The sequence below is a fragment of the Lepidochelys kempii genome, chromosome 9 (genome assembly GCF_965140265.1).
Source record: "Lepidochelys kempii isolate rLepKem1 chromosome 9, rLepKem1.hap2, whole genome shotgun sequence".
Classification (NCBI taxonomy): domain Eukaryota; kingdom Metazoa; phylum Chordata; order Testudines; family Cheloniidae; genus Lepidochelys; species Lepidochelys kempii.
Window position 1 is genome coordinate 62966785 of NC_133264.1, and position 16861 is coordinate 62983645.

The following is a 16861-nucleotide window of genomic DNA, read 5'->3' on the forward strand; positions in this document are numbered from 1 at the left end:
GGTTGGGGCAGGGCCTAGGGTGATCAGATGTCCTGATTTTATAGGGACAGTCCTGATATTTGGGGCTTTTTAAAATATGGGCTTCTATTACCCCCCCACCCCACCCCTGTCTGGATTTTTCACACTTCTATCTGGTCACCCTAGCGGGGCCTCAGGCAGAAGGGGAGGCTAACCTCCCTAAAGGGGGTGTGTCATGCCATGCGCTGCCCATGTCTATCCAATTGTATGGTGTTCTACCAGGGGACATAGCTCAATACATTCTAACATAACTAGATGAGAAAGGGTGTGCTGTGCCCTCTACTGATAAAGCAGCAGTTTAGTAACAGGCAGAAAGATATTTGTCTCTGATCCCTGGGTCCTCTCTCTTCCATCCTTTGTTCCCGCAATGGCCACTCTGCTCAGCCCCTTGTACTCTCACTGGCCAGAACTGACTTACTTCCAACTTGGAGTAGCCCTCCCGGTCACCAGTTGCTAGGGTACCCAATCTCCAGGCACAGGGTCCCAGCTGCTAGGTTAGGTCAAATCTGATCCTCTGCAACAACAAACACGCTCTCCTACCACCACATTAACAATGCAGCACACAGTAGTCTTGCAAACCATTAAGAAAATCCCCCTGCTTTGTCACATCTCTCACCCCTTCGCATCTGAACTGAGCAGGGTCACTTCAGGTGGAAGTTCAGGTGCCCCTTTCCATAACAGCGCATCAGCTATAACATTTGAACTCCCATTAACACAAACCGTCTCCATATCATAATCCTGGAGGATTGGACACCATCTCAGCAGCTTGGCATTAGCCATGTCAGAGGAGAGTGGCCTGCATACACAGTAACACACCACTGATATCGATACAGCTGCAGCTTTTTAAGAGCCCACACCATGGCCAGACATACTTTCTCTATGACTGCATAGTTCTGCTCCTGGGGAAGCAGTTTCTTGCTTAGCTCCATGATAAAGTGATGATAAAAGTGCAGAATAAAAGACAATTGTGTGTGTGTCAAAGTTTGTGTAGTATTCTCCTTGCATTGTAGACACACACGGACAATTTTGCTCACCATGTGATGGGGATTACCTGCCCCACATTTAGGACCACAGCCTGCAATGACCTCTATGTGGCTGCAGCATTATTGTGCCTCGATGTCAATAGGTGCAGGGATCTGTCCATAGCAGTGGCTAGGACACACCTGAGAAGTGGCAGATCCCTGTCAAGTAGAGAGGTGACAAACTCGGGGTCCCCTACATCCTGCACGGGTACCAGGGACCTGCAGGTGTAGTATTAATTCCAAGATCTGGGCCTAAATCAGGCAGACAAGGGGTTCCTTGCAGGTGCATTGGGATTCTCAAGCCTGCCTGAGAGGATTTTCCCCTGTGCTGCAGTCACTTCACACGGGTATTACTGGTGCAAAGTGGTCCCCTGGGGCCCCCATTAGTGAATCCCCCTACCTGGCACAGAGTTGGCACTGCATCTACCTGTCAGATGCTCTGGGTCATGCAACCTTCTAGGGCAGTCCGAAGGAGGGTAAGGGAGGATGAAGGTAGCAAGAGCCATGGCTTGGCTGGTCCAGTTCCCCAGTACCTTGCCACTGCCACAAGTCCCCGAGAAGCTGTAGCAGCAGGGCAGGTAAATGAATGCAGCTCAGGAGCTAAGTCAAGTCCCAGCAATGCCTTAATAGGAGAGGTGCAAGCTACCGCCCCTGTCTCTGCAGAAGCCCTAGTGCTTCTGCAGGGAACAATTCCACATGTGTGTACACGTGATGATTCTGGAGCCCCCCCCACATGCAGAACAACCTACCCTGCCCCCATCTTCAACAGCGTGATTTGCAAAGCTAATCCAAAGTCTTTTTAAAAACAGATTGAATCCTACATCTGCGTCTGCCAAGGAGTCTAGACCAGCAGTGGGGCATGCCTAGTGCAGCACTGGCAGACTCCAGTTTGCTGGAACATAGGGCCTGACTAAGGCAAGTCCAGGGAATAGCCTCTAAGTGGGGCTGGGGCGTTGGGTAGCAAAGAACTGCTGTATTGGGCCTCGTCTCATCTTCCAGGGGTGGCAGCAAGGCCCACACCTTTGGGAACAGCAGGCATGACAATGGCAATCCCTTCTCTCGCCTGTACTTACCCTTGAGCAACTGCTCTACAAACTGAATTCTCCCATATGAACATTTGTTTCACAGCTTTTTGAACTCATGTGGACACATGCTGCTGCATTGTTTCCCACCGGAAGCAGCAGGCTCGGGGGGAGGAGGGGGGTGCTTTTTACTCTCAAGAACGCTCGCTATCGCTCTGAATATGCCATTAGCTGAGAGAATCTGCAGCACTGCATTAAACTAGTCCCTTCTGGGTATTTTAAGCTGCTACTCAAGTCATACCCAGGCAGGTGCAAATTTTGGCCAAGGAACCAAATAAAGGAGCTGCTGTGAGGAGACTATAAACATGATAGAAATCCTAACGAGAGGTACTCATATTGGTACAGTATATTGGTGGGCTGTATGATGATTCTACACTTATAGTGACCACAAAGTAGCTAGAACAAGTACAGTGATGTAGGGCTACTAGTTTGAACAATGGTCGTGTGTTTAACTGGATCATTTGTTGATACAGTTTCTTAATCACATCCAAAATCTGGTAGACTAATTTCTTGAGATTTTTGTCTTTTTGGTTGAGTAAAAACACATTTAAAAATAAAATATAGGGCTCTGTCATATTTTGGGTGGGATTGTGGGCATGCCATTTACACTGGGTTCCTGGAGCATAAACTTGCTCCGTACATGACAGTATAAAGGTACACCTCTCCTCATCACTAAATCCGCACCAACCAGTAAGGTGACTACGAAAAAGAATCAGTTCAGTGCTCAAGCAATACGTCAGAGCTTTCACTGGTGGGGGGAAGAGGGAAGGAAAACTCTCCCCCCCCCCCGCTTTATTAACGTGCCACTGGTTTTCATTTTTTTATTTGACAAAAATGAGAATGTTGAAAAACTCATGATGGTTCATGATGCAGTTTTCATTCTTTGGCCCATCATTTTTTGCAACAATTTTGTTTTTTGATGTGAACATTTTTTAGCCAACTGGCTCTTTTAGTAAAGAGCTCCTTTGGCCCAAGAGGAAGCAATCACACCCAGAACCAGGCTGTTGGCCTTTAAGGGCACACATGATCAGTTTGCTAGGCTGTACAGGCAGGAATGAGTGTATGAGGTTTTTGAGCTGGGCAAGGGCTGCAGTGTTGAGCTACTTTACTGGCTGTGCTAATTGTACAGGTGCTATTATGCTACTTATCAGGGGGTAGCCGTGTTAGTCTGTATCCGCAAAAACAATGAGGAGTCTGGCGGCACCTTAAAGACTAACAGATTTATTTGGGCATAAGTTTTCGTGGGTAAAAAAACCCACTTCTTCAGATGCATGGAGTGAAAATTACAGATACAGGCATAAATATACTGGCACATGAAGAGAAGGGCGTTACCTTGCAAGTGGAGAACCAGTGCTGACAGGGTCAGTCGGGGTGGATGCGGTCCACTCCCAAAAATTGATGAGGAGGTGTCAATACCAAGAGAGGGAAAATTGCTTTTGTAGTGAGCCAGCCACTCCCAGTCCCTATTCAAGCCCAAATTAATGGTGTTAAATCTGCAAACGAATTGTAGCTCTGCAGTTTCTCTTTGAAGTCTGTTTTTGTTGTTGGCTACTTTTAAATCTGTTCTAGAATGTCCAGGGAAGTTGAAGTGTTCTCCTACTGGCTTTTGTATGTTACCATTCCTGACGTCTGATTTATGTCCATTTATTCTTTTGTGTAGAGACTGTCCGGTTTGGCCAATGTACATGGCAGAGGGGCATTGCTGGCACATGATGGCATAGATCACATTAGTAGATGTGCAGGTGAATAGCCCCTGATGGTGTGGCTGGTGTGGTTGGGTCCTGTGATGGTGTGGCTAGAGTAACTATGGGGACAGAGCTGGCAACGGGGTTTGTTACAGGGATTGGTTCCTGGGTTAGTGTTTCTGTGGTGTGGTGTGTAGTTGCTGGTGAGTATTTGCTAGACATTGTGTTGACCTTGATTGGCTGGGAAAACAACCAGCAGCTGTGGCAGAACTTTCTAGCCTTTACGGTCACCGTCCTTATCTGTTACCTAAGTATAGAAATTAGGGCTGGGGGCGGAGGGGGACATTGGTTGAGCCAACGATTGTGTTTGAATTATGAAGCAGTGGGTGAAGTCAGGAAGAGCACTGCCTTTTCTTTCGCCTGTGGACATGGGCGGCAGGTGAACCCCTGCCTTCGGGCAGGCTAGCTCGCTGGCTCCAATCCTTCTGCCTGAGGCACCACCTGCTGGCCCTGGCCCTTCTGCCCAAGGCCGCTGGCCCAACCCCCGGCCCGGCCTGAGCCAGCTTCAAGGGCGAGTGAGGGCGGGGCCTAGATACAGAACATGGGCCTGGGTTAGGGGAGGCTTAGCCTCCCTGGCCTTTGATACCCGCTGCCCCGCATGTGGAACTTGCTGCCACCAGCATCCCTGCCTTGTCACCTCAGATCTAGCCACTGAAATATGCCTACTTCTTAAGACTGTTCAGAAGCTGAAACGGCTGCATAATGAGGCGGCAGACTCAGGCTCCAATTCAGCAAACCATAGTCTTACGTGCCTTGCTGAAATCTATATAGACTGTTGTACCAGGGATTCCATAGGCGCTGGTTGGCTTCTGCATAGAATTTATAGTGCTGGCTTTGACACCAAAGTCCGAAATGGCCTTGAACCTGCTGACATGAGAGCCCGTCGCTCTCCCAGTGTAGCCTTGCCACAGATGCGGCCACTCAGAGCTGCTTCAGCTGGCTTTTCCTCTGTTAATGGAGAGAGACAGGCAAGCAGTGCATGTTCATAGAATCATAGAATATCAGGATTGGAAGGGACCTCAGGAGGTCATCTAGTCCAACCCCCTCCTCAAAGCAGGACCGATGCCCAATTAAATCATCCCAGCCAGGGCTTTGTCAAGCCTGACCTTAAAAACTTCTAAGGAAGGAGATTCCACCACCTCCCTAGGTAACGCATTCCAGTGTTTCACCACTCTCCTAGTGAAAAAGTTTTTCCTAATATCCAACCTAAATCTCCCCCACCGCAACTTGAGACCATTACTCCTTGTTCTGTCATCTGCTACCACTGAGAACAGTCTAGAGCCATCCTCTTTGGAACCCCCTTTCACGTAGTTGAAACCAGCTATCAAATCCCCCCTCATTCTTCTCTTCCGTAGACTAAACATCCCCAGTTCCCTCAGCCTCTCCTCATAACTCATGTGTTCCAGTCCCCTAATCATTTTTGTTGCCCTCCGCTGGACTCTTTCCAATTTTTCCACATCCTTCTTGAAGTGTGGGGCCCAAAACTGGACACAGTACTCCAGATGAGGCCTCACCAGTGTTGAATAGAGGGGAACAATCACGTCCCTCAATCTGCTGGCAATGCCCCTACTTATACATCCCAAAATGCCATTGGCCTTCTTGGCAACAACGGCACACTGTTGACTCATATCCAGCTTTTCGTTCACTGTAACCCCTAGGTCCTTTTCTGCAGAACTGCTGCTGAGCCATTCGGTCCCTAGTCTGTAGCGGTGCATGGGATTCTTCTGTCCTAAGTGCAGGACTCTGCATTTGTCCTTGTTGAACTTCATCATATTTCTTTTGGCCCAATCCTCCAATTTGTCTAGGTCCCTCTGTATCCTATCCCTACCCTCCAGCGTATTTACCTCTCCTTCCAGTTTCGTGTCATCTGTAAACTTGCTGAGGGTGCAATCCACACCATCCTCCAGATCGTTTATGAAGATATTGAACAAAACCAGCCCCAGGACCGACCCTTGGGGCACTCCACTTGATACCAGCTGCCAACTAGACATGGAGCCATTGATCACTACCTGTTGAGCCCGACGATCTAGCCAACTTTCTATCCACCTTTCATCCAGCCCATAACTCTTTAATTTGCTGGCAAGAATACTGTGGGAGACCGTATCAAAAGCTTTGCTAAAGTCAATGACTAACACTGCTTTCCCCTCATCCACAGAGCCAGTTATCTCATCATAGAAGGCAATTAGATTAGTCAGGCATGACTTGCCCTTGGTGAATCCATGTTGACTGTTCCTGATCACTTTCCTCTCCTCTAAGTGCTTCAGAATTGATTCCTTGAGGACCTGCTCCATGATTTTTCCAGGGACTGAGGTGAGGCTGACTGGCCTGTAGTTCCCAGGATCCTCCTTCTTCCCTTTTTTAAAGATGTTCCATCAGGCCACTTGAACTCACACTTTTTGGAACTCACACTCTTGCTTCCAGACTAATGTGTTCTGCAGCATACTGGAAGGTGTAGCTATTTGTTTGAGCTTTTGAGACCGGATGGTGAGCTGGGATGCATGGGATTAATTTATTACTTGATGACTCCTGGTTTATTGAGGCTGGCTGGATGCTCATAGTGTGCTTTATAATGGGGTGGCCAAACTTACTGATCCTCCGAGCCGCATATGACAAACTTCAGAAGTTGGAGAGCAGATGCGTCCCACGGGGCTGAAGCCCCAAGGCCTCCCCTTCCCACTGCCAGAGGCGGTGTGTGGGGGGAGGCATGTGGTGTCATGTGCCTCCCCATATTTTCTCCAGGGTTTGCTGGACCAAGTCAGTCTCATGGTGACACCAGGCCCTCTCTCTGCTCGGCAGCTGCTGGAGCCGGCAAGCTGGGACCTGCAGCCGTGGGGAGAGGCAGCAGCAAACAGCTGGGAGCTGCAGGGAGAGCTAAAGCAGCGGCCCCTCCCTGCAGCTCCCACCTGTTTGCTGCTGTCTCACCATGTGGAACTAACACCTGGGAGCTGCAGGAAAAGGCCCCTGAGGGTGAAAGGGGGCATTCTGGGGGAGAGGAGGGAGACAAATCTTTAAATTGGTCCCACCCCCCTCAGCCAGCACCATCGTCTCTGCAAAGCCCCTAGCCCCACTACAGGGCAGAAGCCCTGAGTTCTCCGCTCCCAGTCTGGTAGGCGAGAATGGGAGAAGTCTGGGGGGCTCTGTGAGCTGCACTTTAACTGTAAAAGAGCTGCATGTAGCTCACGAGCTACAGTTTGGCCACCCATGCTTTAAGATTATAAGTTCTCAGACTTATATTCTCTCTCTAAATATATTTTCTATTTGCATAATACACGGGCACTTAAAGTTATTAAAAATCTATCTCCATGCTACAATGGGAAACAGAGCTTGTAACACTGAGGCTGAAAATCATAGCATAGGGAAAAAGGGATTGGGCTGTGTGTGTTTTGGCCAGGTTATGTTTACAAAGTGTGGTTGCTAGAGAAACTTGAATCTACATGAGTCCTTAACCCTGGCAGCCCAGTTTCCTTGAAAGCCGTGTGAGCGAAGCTCACCTCTGTGCAGAGTGCCAGGTTAAGTGCACTTAAGAACATTTTGAAACCAAGGCTGGCCCTGGACTGAAGTGAAATATGTTTTTTCTTAATGCCTTAGCAGAATTAACAGCTTTGTTTGGAAAGAACTGCTTCTGGCCTCCCAGGGTCAAAAGGAGTGCTGCAAACAGGAACCTGCAAGAAGAGGGTTCCAGGAAGTTCCTGACAACTGGGGGAATAGTCCATCACCTGGTGATGCCGCAAGAACCACCTCAAATCCCTTCATTATGGCATATAGTGGCCTCCTTCCAGCTACTCAGTTGCCTGTCACAGTCCCCTGCATAGGCTTTCCATGCCTATGGAGTGTGGTGGTGGGGAATTTGGCTCTATGTATTGGAGAAGGATATAACAAATTTACATTTAAACCCAGTCTAATGCTTCATCTGCTGGAGAACATGTGTTGCAGAACCTGCAGGAGGAGACCAATGTGTAGTTCTTCTGTTCCTACTCATATGGGGTCCAGAAGACTTGTGCTCCAGTGTCACAGCGGGTCTGTTGTGTAAGGTGTTGGGATATTGTGAGCCCTTCCCCAACCTCCTTCTGAAAGCAGCTTTTCAGTCTGCATACTGCACAGCCCTAGGAACCTATTCTCTGAGAAATCAAAACATTCCCAGACTTTGTAAATCTCTGTTGGGTGTGTTTGCACCTTGAGGTGGCCAACAGCTGCTCTCCAACTGCAATAAACATTCTGTGTCTGTTTGAAAAAACAAAACTTAGGGAAAACTTTTCCCAGTTTGATCTGTGAGTGGTTCAAGCAGCCCCAACTTTCACTGTCGAAGCCAAAGGCAAGAAGTTTCTCTCCCACCTGGACCTCCCTTGTTTTAATGGGCTGGAAAAAGCACTCATAGAATATATTTTCCAGCTATGAATGGAATATGGCCTAAGGAGGAGTGAAGGCTGCTAGTAGGGGTAAAATCTTAAACTATATCTGATGAATGAGACTCTGTAATACACATACAAGAGTCTCATTCATCAGATCTAATTCAAGAATTTCACCCCTACACTGGCAGCCTTCACTCCTCCTTGTTCCATGTGCCATTCGTGGCTTGAAAATACAACCCCAAAATTAACATGATGTGATTCCTGTTGCAGACTGTTCATGTCTCGATAGAATAAAAAACCTAAACACTGGGGCGAGGCTGAAATGTAAACATTAAAGACCAGCCTCTATTGCACCAGTCCTGTTGCTGTTGCTGTGATGTCAATGGCAAAAGTCCCTGGGTCATTTGTAGAGAGCTCAGCCTTTAAAAAGCTCACAAAAAATCCACACAGCATTAGTTGTTTTTAATAAATGCAATTACAAGAAAATGTAGATGTACTTTTCTTCCTTTCCAAAGAGCAAAATGTTAAGCCCTGATTCTGATCTCCCCAACATTACACCAGTGCAGCTCTGGTAACTTTGGAGTTACTCCTTATTCACACCAAAGAAAGAACAGACACAGGCCATTGCTGTGTTCGCAAAGAAAATAAAAATATTTAAATTTTAATACTTGTGGTACAATAGCTCTGCTTGGGACTTAATATTGTCACAATAATGCATAAAGCAAACACATGAAAACTTGCAGCTATGGTGTTACAGCATTTGCTCACACAAGATGCTAAATGTACCCAAGTCACTTAAAAATACAAAGTAACCATTGTCCAGTTTTACTTATAGGTGGAAACAATGTGGTACTCACCACTTCTATACTTTAGCTTTGACAATGTGATTTCTATGTAAATAAATTAGTTTTTTCAAATCTATGTAGACTTTTTTTTTAATGAATATTCAAATAAAATGTCATGCTAACACTGCGTATCATTGTAATTTGTACATACTGTGAATGAAAACCCAATCAAAAAATCAGACTACAGACAGCTAGCTTTATCCCCCACTCTCCCCACCCACCACCACATCAGTGTCAATGGAATGTCCTTTCAAGTTGCAGTGGGGGAGGTTTAGATTGGATATTAGGAAAAACTTTTTCACTAAGAGGGTGGTGAAACACTGGAATGCGTTACCTAGGGAGGTGGTAGAATCTCCTTCCTTAGAGGTTTTTAAGGTCAGGCTTGACAAAGCCCTGGCTGGGATGATTTAACTGGGAATTGGTCCTGCTTTGAGCAGGGGGTTGGACTAGATGACCTTCTGGGGTCCCTTCCAACCCTGATATTCTATGATTCTATGATTCTATGATTCTTTTTCATTTTTAGGAGGAAAAACAAAGTCAGGTTGGGGTCATGTACAATACAGTCATGTACAGCAGTGGTTCTCAAACTATGGGCGCTGCTTGTTCAGGGAAAGCCCCTGGCGGGCCAGACCGGTTTGTTTACCTGCCGCGTCCGCAGGTTCGGCCGATCGCAGCTCCCACTGGCCGCGGTTCACCGCTCCAGGCCAATGGGGGATGCAAGAAGTGGCGGCCAGCACATCCCTCAGCCCATGCTGCTTCCCGCAGCCCCCATTGGCCTGCAGCGGCGAACCACGGCCAGTGGGAGCTGCGATCGGCCAAACCTGCGGACGCGGCAGGTAAACAAACCGGCCCGGCCTGCGAGGGGCTTTCCCTGAACCAGCAGCAGCCCTAGTTTGAGCAGCACTGCTGTACAGTACTGTGCGAACTAGTTGTCTGTGGCGTTCCAAATACTAATCCATGGTGCCCTCCTGTGGTGCCTGAGAAAATGATATCAACGTTTAAGGAGTTTCCCACCTGGAGTGGCACTACTTTAATCAGAGAAAGGGGATGGGCAGTAGTGATTGGCAGGCAGGGGGTGGGGTCCAGAGGCGTGGCTGGAGAAGTCAGAGCAAGCCAGAAACCTTTTTGCTGGTGACAAGGGCAAAGAAGAAAGAAAAGTGCGTGGCTGGAAGTCGCAGCAGCTCTGAAGGGCTTGAGAAAAGACTGAGCTAACTTTCCAAAGGAATGTCCTACCAAAATGGGGCAGTCACGCTTAGATGACAAAGGTGGGGCTCCAGAGCTAAACCATAAGCCTCTGCTGCTTAAATGAAAAGGCAAAGAGCCAAATTTGTAAAGGCATTTCGGTACCTAAAGATGCCGATAGTGGGATTTTTCAATCTGTAGGCACCTGATTACCATGAAAAATCTGTCCCTAAATCCTTTAGTGGGAAATAGTAACAAACTCAAACCTGTGGGGAACCAGCCAGTAGAGGGCGCTCATAATCCACACTCTCCTATCGTGGGTTACAGTAATACCCAAAAAACATTGTGTAAGGCAGAGGTCCCCAAACTGCGGGGTGCAGTCCCCTAGGGGGTGTGGAGGAACATTCGGGGCGGCGGGCAGCAGTGCCGAGGCCAGCCCCCACAGGGGGTGGGGCGGGAACGCCATCCAACCCCAGCTCTGCTCCGACCCCATCCCCTGCCGCAGCCCTGGCTCCCAGCCCAACGTCCGACCCCATCCCCTGCCACGGCCCTGGCTCCCAGTCCTGTGTCCAGACCCAACCCCGGCCTTGGCCCCCAACTGCAGCCCCAGATCCAACCCCAGTGGCAGCCCCCTTACCCCTGTTCGCCTCCCACCCCTGGGAGAAGCTGTGGCCCCGCTCCTGACCCTGGCTCCTGGGGGGGGAAGGGCCTGCAACCTAAAGGGGTTGCAACCCTGAAAATTCGGGGCCTACTGGTGTGGGAAGTGAGATCCACAAAGAGATTAAGGCTGAGCAGCACACTGCCCAACTTTTAGCTACCTAGAAAAATCACCGCAACACACTGTGCTCGACACAGCCTTGGTAGATGCCTTGGCTCTTGACACACTGCATGGGCAGAGACTGGAGCCCAGGAATGCGCGCCACACAAGCCAGCATTCTAGGTGTGGAGTCTCATTGCTCTATTGTACTCAATAACTACAGATACAACAAAAGACAGAGGATGACAAGGAATAGCCAGCATGGCTAAACCAACCTCATTTCCTTCTTTGACAGGCAGGGTGGGGGCTGGGGGAGCAGTAGACATGTTATATCTTATTTTTTAATAAGGCAAATTAAGGAAAGGTGGTTTAGATGAAATTATGGTCAGGTGGGTGCAAAACTGGTTGAAAGACCACACTCAGAAAGTAGTTTCGGTCAGGCTCTGCCTCCCAAGAGTCAGTCATCGTGGATGAGGCTCAGGTCGAAGCTGGATGTCAGGTATGGACTGGGCCCAAGGGAGGGCTGTGGAACTGAGATCTCTGGACAGGCCGGGGTGAGAACAAGGATCACAGTCCGTGGATATGCAAAAACCTTACCGTGGCTGAATCATAGAATATCAGGGTTGGATGGGACCTCAGGAGGTCATCTAGTCCAACCCCCTGCTCAAAGCAGGACCAATCCCCAATTTTTAACCCAGATCCCTAAATGGCCCCCTCAAGGATTGAACTCACAACCCTGGGTTTAGCAGGCCAATAGCTCAAACCACTGAGCTATCCCTCCCCCTAAGTCCAGGTGCAGGCCACAGCTGGGGAGCTGCTTAAGCTAGCTAATGGGTAATGCTGACAATGTGTCCTGCGCCTTGCCCCTCTCTTGAAGGTAGGCCCTCCCTGCAACCGAAATTTAGGGACTTAGCTCTGCTTTTTGAAGCATGAATGGGAACCAGCCACCTGCAGTCACACAGTTCAGGCACCAGCTCCTAAGGAGTGGGTAGTGCTGTCTACCTGTATCAGTGGTTAGAGCACTCAGCTGCAATGTGGGAGACTCGGGTTCACTTCCCTCTGCTAGGGGAAACAATGATTTGAACAGGGGTGTGAAACCTCTCAGGAGAGTGCTCTAATCACTGAGTTACAAGCCATGCAGATGTGAGGCTCCCTCTACCTTTCCTGTTGAAGTTGTTCCAGGTTGGAGAAATAATGCCAATGATTGGAGCAGGGGGACTCCTACCTTCCCCATGGGTGCCCAAACTCCTGGACTACAGCATCATTCTCGCTTGCTAGCTCTATTTAAGTATTTATCCACCATGGTGCAGTGTCCCACATCCCAGGTGAGTGTTGTAACTTCTGGGCTAGATGTTAAGTTATAAGGTAGGCAGCACCACTACCTTGCTGCCAGATTCTAAATGGGCCTTGATCCAGTAGGCATGCTCAGAGGCTCAGTGGATCAGGCCCCACCTTTCTCCCCACAGTTCATGAATCACTCCGGAGCTTACGAGGGAGACAGGTCCCACCTCCCCCATTACATACAGGGAGGCAGCCCAGTGACAAAAACAGGTGCTGAGGGAACTTTTACTCTGAGAACTTTGGTGGTCAGTGAATTTAGACACCTACAGAGTGTGGTGGGAGTTTTATGGAGCCAAAACTGGCATTTAGATGCCTAAATCTGGGGTTTAGGCAGTTAAGTACCTTTGAGGTTTGCACCCAAATCATCTACCTTTTGTCTCTGTCTTTGGTCAATCAACTTTTCAGGAGAGAACATGAGAAAGAGGATGCCATTTACCTCTGGATGGAAAGGAAACAGGGCTCAGAAGTGTTCGGATGGCAGTCTGAAGGAGCTGGGTTTGAGTCTGCCCTAATCAGCAAGGACGTGTGAGCGGAGAAGCCAGAAACTGGCTAGATGGGTACAGCTTGGGTAAGGTAAGGAGCCCTCACCTCGCTGCTGAGAGTGCAGGGAGAGGGGGAGATCAGGTTAGAAACAAGACAACATGAGGTATTATTTCTCTCAGTCATTTTACTTATATTACTCCAAACACAGACAAAGGAATACTATAAAAGAAAATTCTAACACTAATATAACAGTGACAAAAAAAACATGAGTAACATCGCTGACAGATAGGTGCAAGAGCCGAATGAAACTGGAATTATGCTCTGTAGAAGCGACATTAAAGTTGCAGAATCCAACACTGAAAAGTTAGGAAATGCCCAAACAGAGATTGTCCACTCCTGCCCTTCCCACACACACTTCTGTATATGCCCAATAAACCACAGGAAGTCTGTGACAGAGTCTGAAATAGAATCTGTCTCGCTTCAGTCTCAGGCCTCCAATACAAGACAACAGTTCTTTTCTTGCCACCCATCACCTCATGTAGTGTCCACTCTGAGCACTGACTGAGGCAGGGGTCCAGTAGACTAAATTAAAGTAGGCAGTTAAAAACTACACCATTAAAAACCTATGCCCAAGGTGCAGATTTGTGATTACATGGGCAATCTTTCCTCCGGGTATTTATTAATTTGAGTGCCTCTGCAACCTTAATCTTCTCATGTAGCTTTCTCATGTAGCTTTCTAGAAGTAATTTTCTAGCATCTAAAACAAACACAATTCTGACATCCTATTGAGCTATACTGACAGCCAGGTGAACTAATGCTAGGGTTTGAACCAGTACAACATAAAGCTATTTAATAGTAACAGCAGTACAGTGGAATGGCTTACATGACTATTTGCTAGTTAGTACAGGAACTATCAGGCGCTATTCCTGGTTTGTGTATTGAGGGTTAATCAGGGCTGGCCTTAGTGAAAATAGTGCCATGGGTGAACTTGTGTTTTGGCGCTCCACCTTCCGCTATTACCTCTGGTTCCTATGGGCCCCCCCAATCACTTCCAGGCCATTACCTATACTTCATATGGAATGTCCACAGGAAAGTCCATTCAATGTAGATGGTTGTCTCCCATGGTCCACTGTGAGTTAAGTGTCCCTTGATGAGCCACTTACTTTGACTAGTCCCTTCAAGATGTGCTGGCTAACTACCTTGTGGGCATTACCCCAGGAGCAACCATTTGAAATCCAGGTATAGAGCCAATACTCAACTTCAGATACAAAAAGGATACATGCATACAAATAGCATAAACTTATTCAGCAAATCAGAACCTTTTCACAGACAGAGTGTGTACCGGGGAGTGTGAGACTGCGTGTGAGAGAAACAATCTGTGTTGGGGGACAATGAGAGGCAGAGTGTGTGTGTGTGTGTTAGGGAAGTTTGAGAGTCAGTGAGCGCACTGTCACTTTAAGTCCCTCCTCCCCCCAGCTCGGCCAGGGAAATTTCCCTCCTTCCCCCACTCCCAGGGAAATTTCGCTCCCCTTGACCCCAGCCTGCCCAGCCCCTGCCACACATAAAGCAGCAGAGCAGGGGTGCAGGCAGGGAGGGACTCGGCTCCGCTCCGGGCAGCGAGTGGTGGGCCGGGCTGCCAGTGACCAACCCCAGCCGCGCTGCTCTGGGCTTCCCGGGGCTGAGGCAGAGCTGGAGCCCTCAGCCGGCCCGCTGAGGAGGGAGGGGCTAGGGGGCAGAGAGAAGCCCGCCGGCCCAGCACAGGGGAGGGGATGGAGAAGAGAGGAGTCCGGCCATAGCCAGCCAGGGGAAGCCCGAGCCCCCTGTGGCGCCCCGGGCATGGGTCCCGTTTGCCTGGCCCTAAGGCTGGCCCTGGGGTAATGGCTAGTCATGCTACCTCCTTGTGTTTTTTCCATCACCAACAAAACTAAGATGGCAAACCCAACTCCCAGTCACTTTGTTACCTTACAGGACTGGATTCTACAACCAGTCCTGGTAGGAGTGACCTTGTGTAACCTCTTAGTTACAGACATCTGCAAATGAATCGGGGCGGGGGGGGAGTTAGATTGATACTCCCCCATAAGAGGCCTCTCCTGCTAATCAAAGCTCTGATGTGCAGAGAATTGTTAACCCAAGGCAATGGAAAAGCAGAGTGAATAAGCCACCCCCGTGGCCGACGCAAGTTCCACCGACCTAAGTGCTGCTGTGAACAGCGCTATGCTGACAGGAGGGCTCTCTCCACCAGCCACGCTGCGGCGCAGCTGCACTGCTGCAGTGCTTATAGTGTAGACTAGCCCTAAGTGTGTTTTCATGAGAACCGTAAAAGGCACCTCTGACCCCAGCCCATCACTTTGCCCAACTTCCAATGCCTGCTTCAGAAACACAGAGGAACTAGAGCGCTTCAAAGAAACAAGGGGAAAAAAAACTCGGTTAACATTAGCAAAAAAGTTCCTATTTTCCCCTCACAGTGCTTTCAGCAACAATGGAATAGTTTTTTACTGAAATTCTGGGGTGGGAGGGGGGACAGAGCCCGAGGCAGAGTCCTGGCAGTGAAAATTTCAGCCCAGGTGGTTAAATGTTGGCAAAGCGTATAAGCAACCAATCACACAGGCTTGCAAGAGGAAGCCTTGGCCGGACTTAGGTATGGGTGTTCCCGAGAGCTGGCCATAATGACGACAGGGTTTCCAAATTTGATTGTAGCTTCTTCTGGATCATTCTTGGAGGCATGAGACCAGGGAATGCTCTTTATGGCTGTTGCAGCATGTCTTCCTCAGGCTCCTGCTGCATCTGCACAACACATGTATGCGCATGAAGTGTGCCCTGCCGCATCCCACTGCTAGGGCTCAGTGCCAGCCTAGTCATGGGACACAGGGGAACTTAGAACTTCCCTAAAACATTCAGAACAGTGGCAAGGCCCTGTACAGACAGAGGAAAGGATTTCAAACCACCTTATTGCTACTTGGATGCCAGCAGCTCCTGGCAATGGTATATCTCACTGAGAGAATGTGTGAATAAAACCGGCACTTTGGAGAAGTTGGTGGGATGTGGTCATTTCTGCTGGAAAACAAGAGCAGCATGGAAACCCTGTGGGGAGAGTGTAGATCTACATCCACTTTGACTGTAAGCTTTACGGGGCTAGGACTGTCTTGTGAGTGTACATACAAAGCCTAGCACGATGGGACCCTGACCATGGTTGAGGCCCTTCAGTAGCCACTGGAGTAGGCATGTTAACAGTAGTATGAGAGACAAGTTGTTTAACAAGAATGTCTGGGGGGGGGGGGGAAGGTAGGAAAAAACAAGGGGAAATAGGCTACCTTGCATAATGACTAAGCCACTCCCAGTCTCTATTCAAGCCTAAGTTAATTGTATCCAATTTGCAAATTAATCCCAATTCAGCAGTTTCTCGCTGGAGTCTGGATTTGAAGTTTTTTTGTTGTAAAATGGCGACTTTCATGTCTGTAATCATGTGACCAGAGAGATTGAAGTGTTCTCCGACTGGTTTATGAATGTTATAATTCTTGACATCTGATTTGGGTCCATTTACTCTTTTACGTAGAGACTGTCCAGTTTGACCAATGTACATGGCAGAGGGGCATTGCTGGCACATGATGGCATATATCACATTGGTGGATGTGCAGGTGAACGAGCCTCTGATAGTGTGGCTGATGTTATTAGGCCCTGTGATGTTTCCCCTGAATAGATATATGGGCACAGTTGGCAACGGGCTTTGTTGCAAGGATAAGTTCCTGGGTTAGTGATTCTGTTGTGCGGTATGTGGTTGCTGGTGAGTATTTGCTTCAGGTTGGGGGGCTGTCTGTAGGCAAGGACTGGCCTGTCTCCCAAGATTTGTGAGAGTGTTGGGTCATCCTTCAGGATAGGTTGTAGATCCTTAATAATGCGTTGGAGGGGTTTTAGTTGGGGGCTGAAGGTGACGGCTAGTGGCGTTCCGTTATTTTCTTTGTTAGGCCTGTCCTGTAGTAGGACAGTCTCCTGCCTTCTGTGGGTTAAAGCCAGGCCCCTCCCCCGCGTGGTATAAGTTG

The 16861-nt window shown here is 48.7% G+C and overlaps 2 protein-coding genes across 5 annotated transcripts in view; one reads left to right on the plus strand and one right to left on the minus strand.

The window, feature by feature from the left end:
• The window catches only part of LOC140917585 (hepatic and glial cell adhesion molecule-like), a 41188-nt gene extending 33464 nt beyond the window's left edge, over window positions 1-7724 (plus strand). Inside the window, exon 7 of the mRNA XM_073360719.1 lies at window positions 7459-7724. Within this exon, the coding sequence (XP_073216820.1) occupies window positions 7459-7679 (221 nt within the window). The 3' untranslated portion in view covers window positions 7680-7724. The remainder of the gene's footprint in view (window positions 1-7458) is intronic.
• Window positions 1-16861, minus strand: part of LOC140917584 (cell adhesion molecule CEACAM15-like) — a 63818-nt gene that overhangs the window by 20303 nt on the left and 26654 nt on the right. For 2 of the 4 annotated variants that reach the window (XM_073360713.1, XM_073360712.1), the window contains exon 12: window positions 10889-15608. The exons of the other annotated variants lie outside the window; for them this stretch is intronic. Coding sequence is in view for 1 of the 2 variants with exons in the window: in XM_073360712.1 (XP_073216813.1) it covers window positions 15567-15608 (42 nt within the window). In the remaining variant the exon portion in view is untranslated. Of the gene's footprint in view, window positions 1-10888; window positions 15609-16861 lie in introns of those variants that run through there. 4 annotated transcript variants of the gene reach the window in all.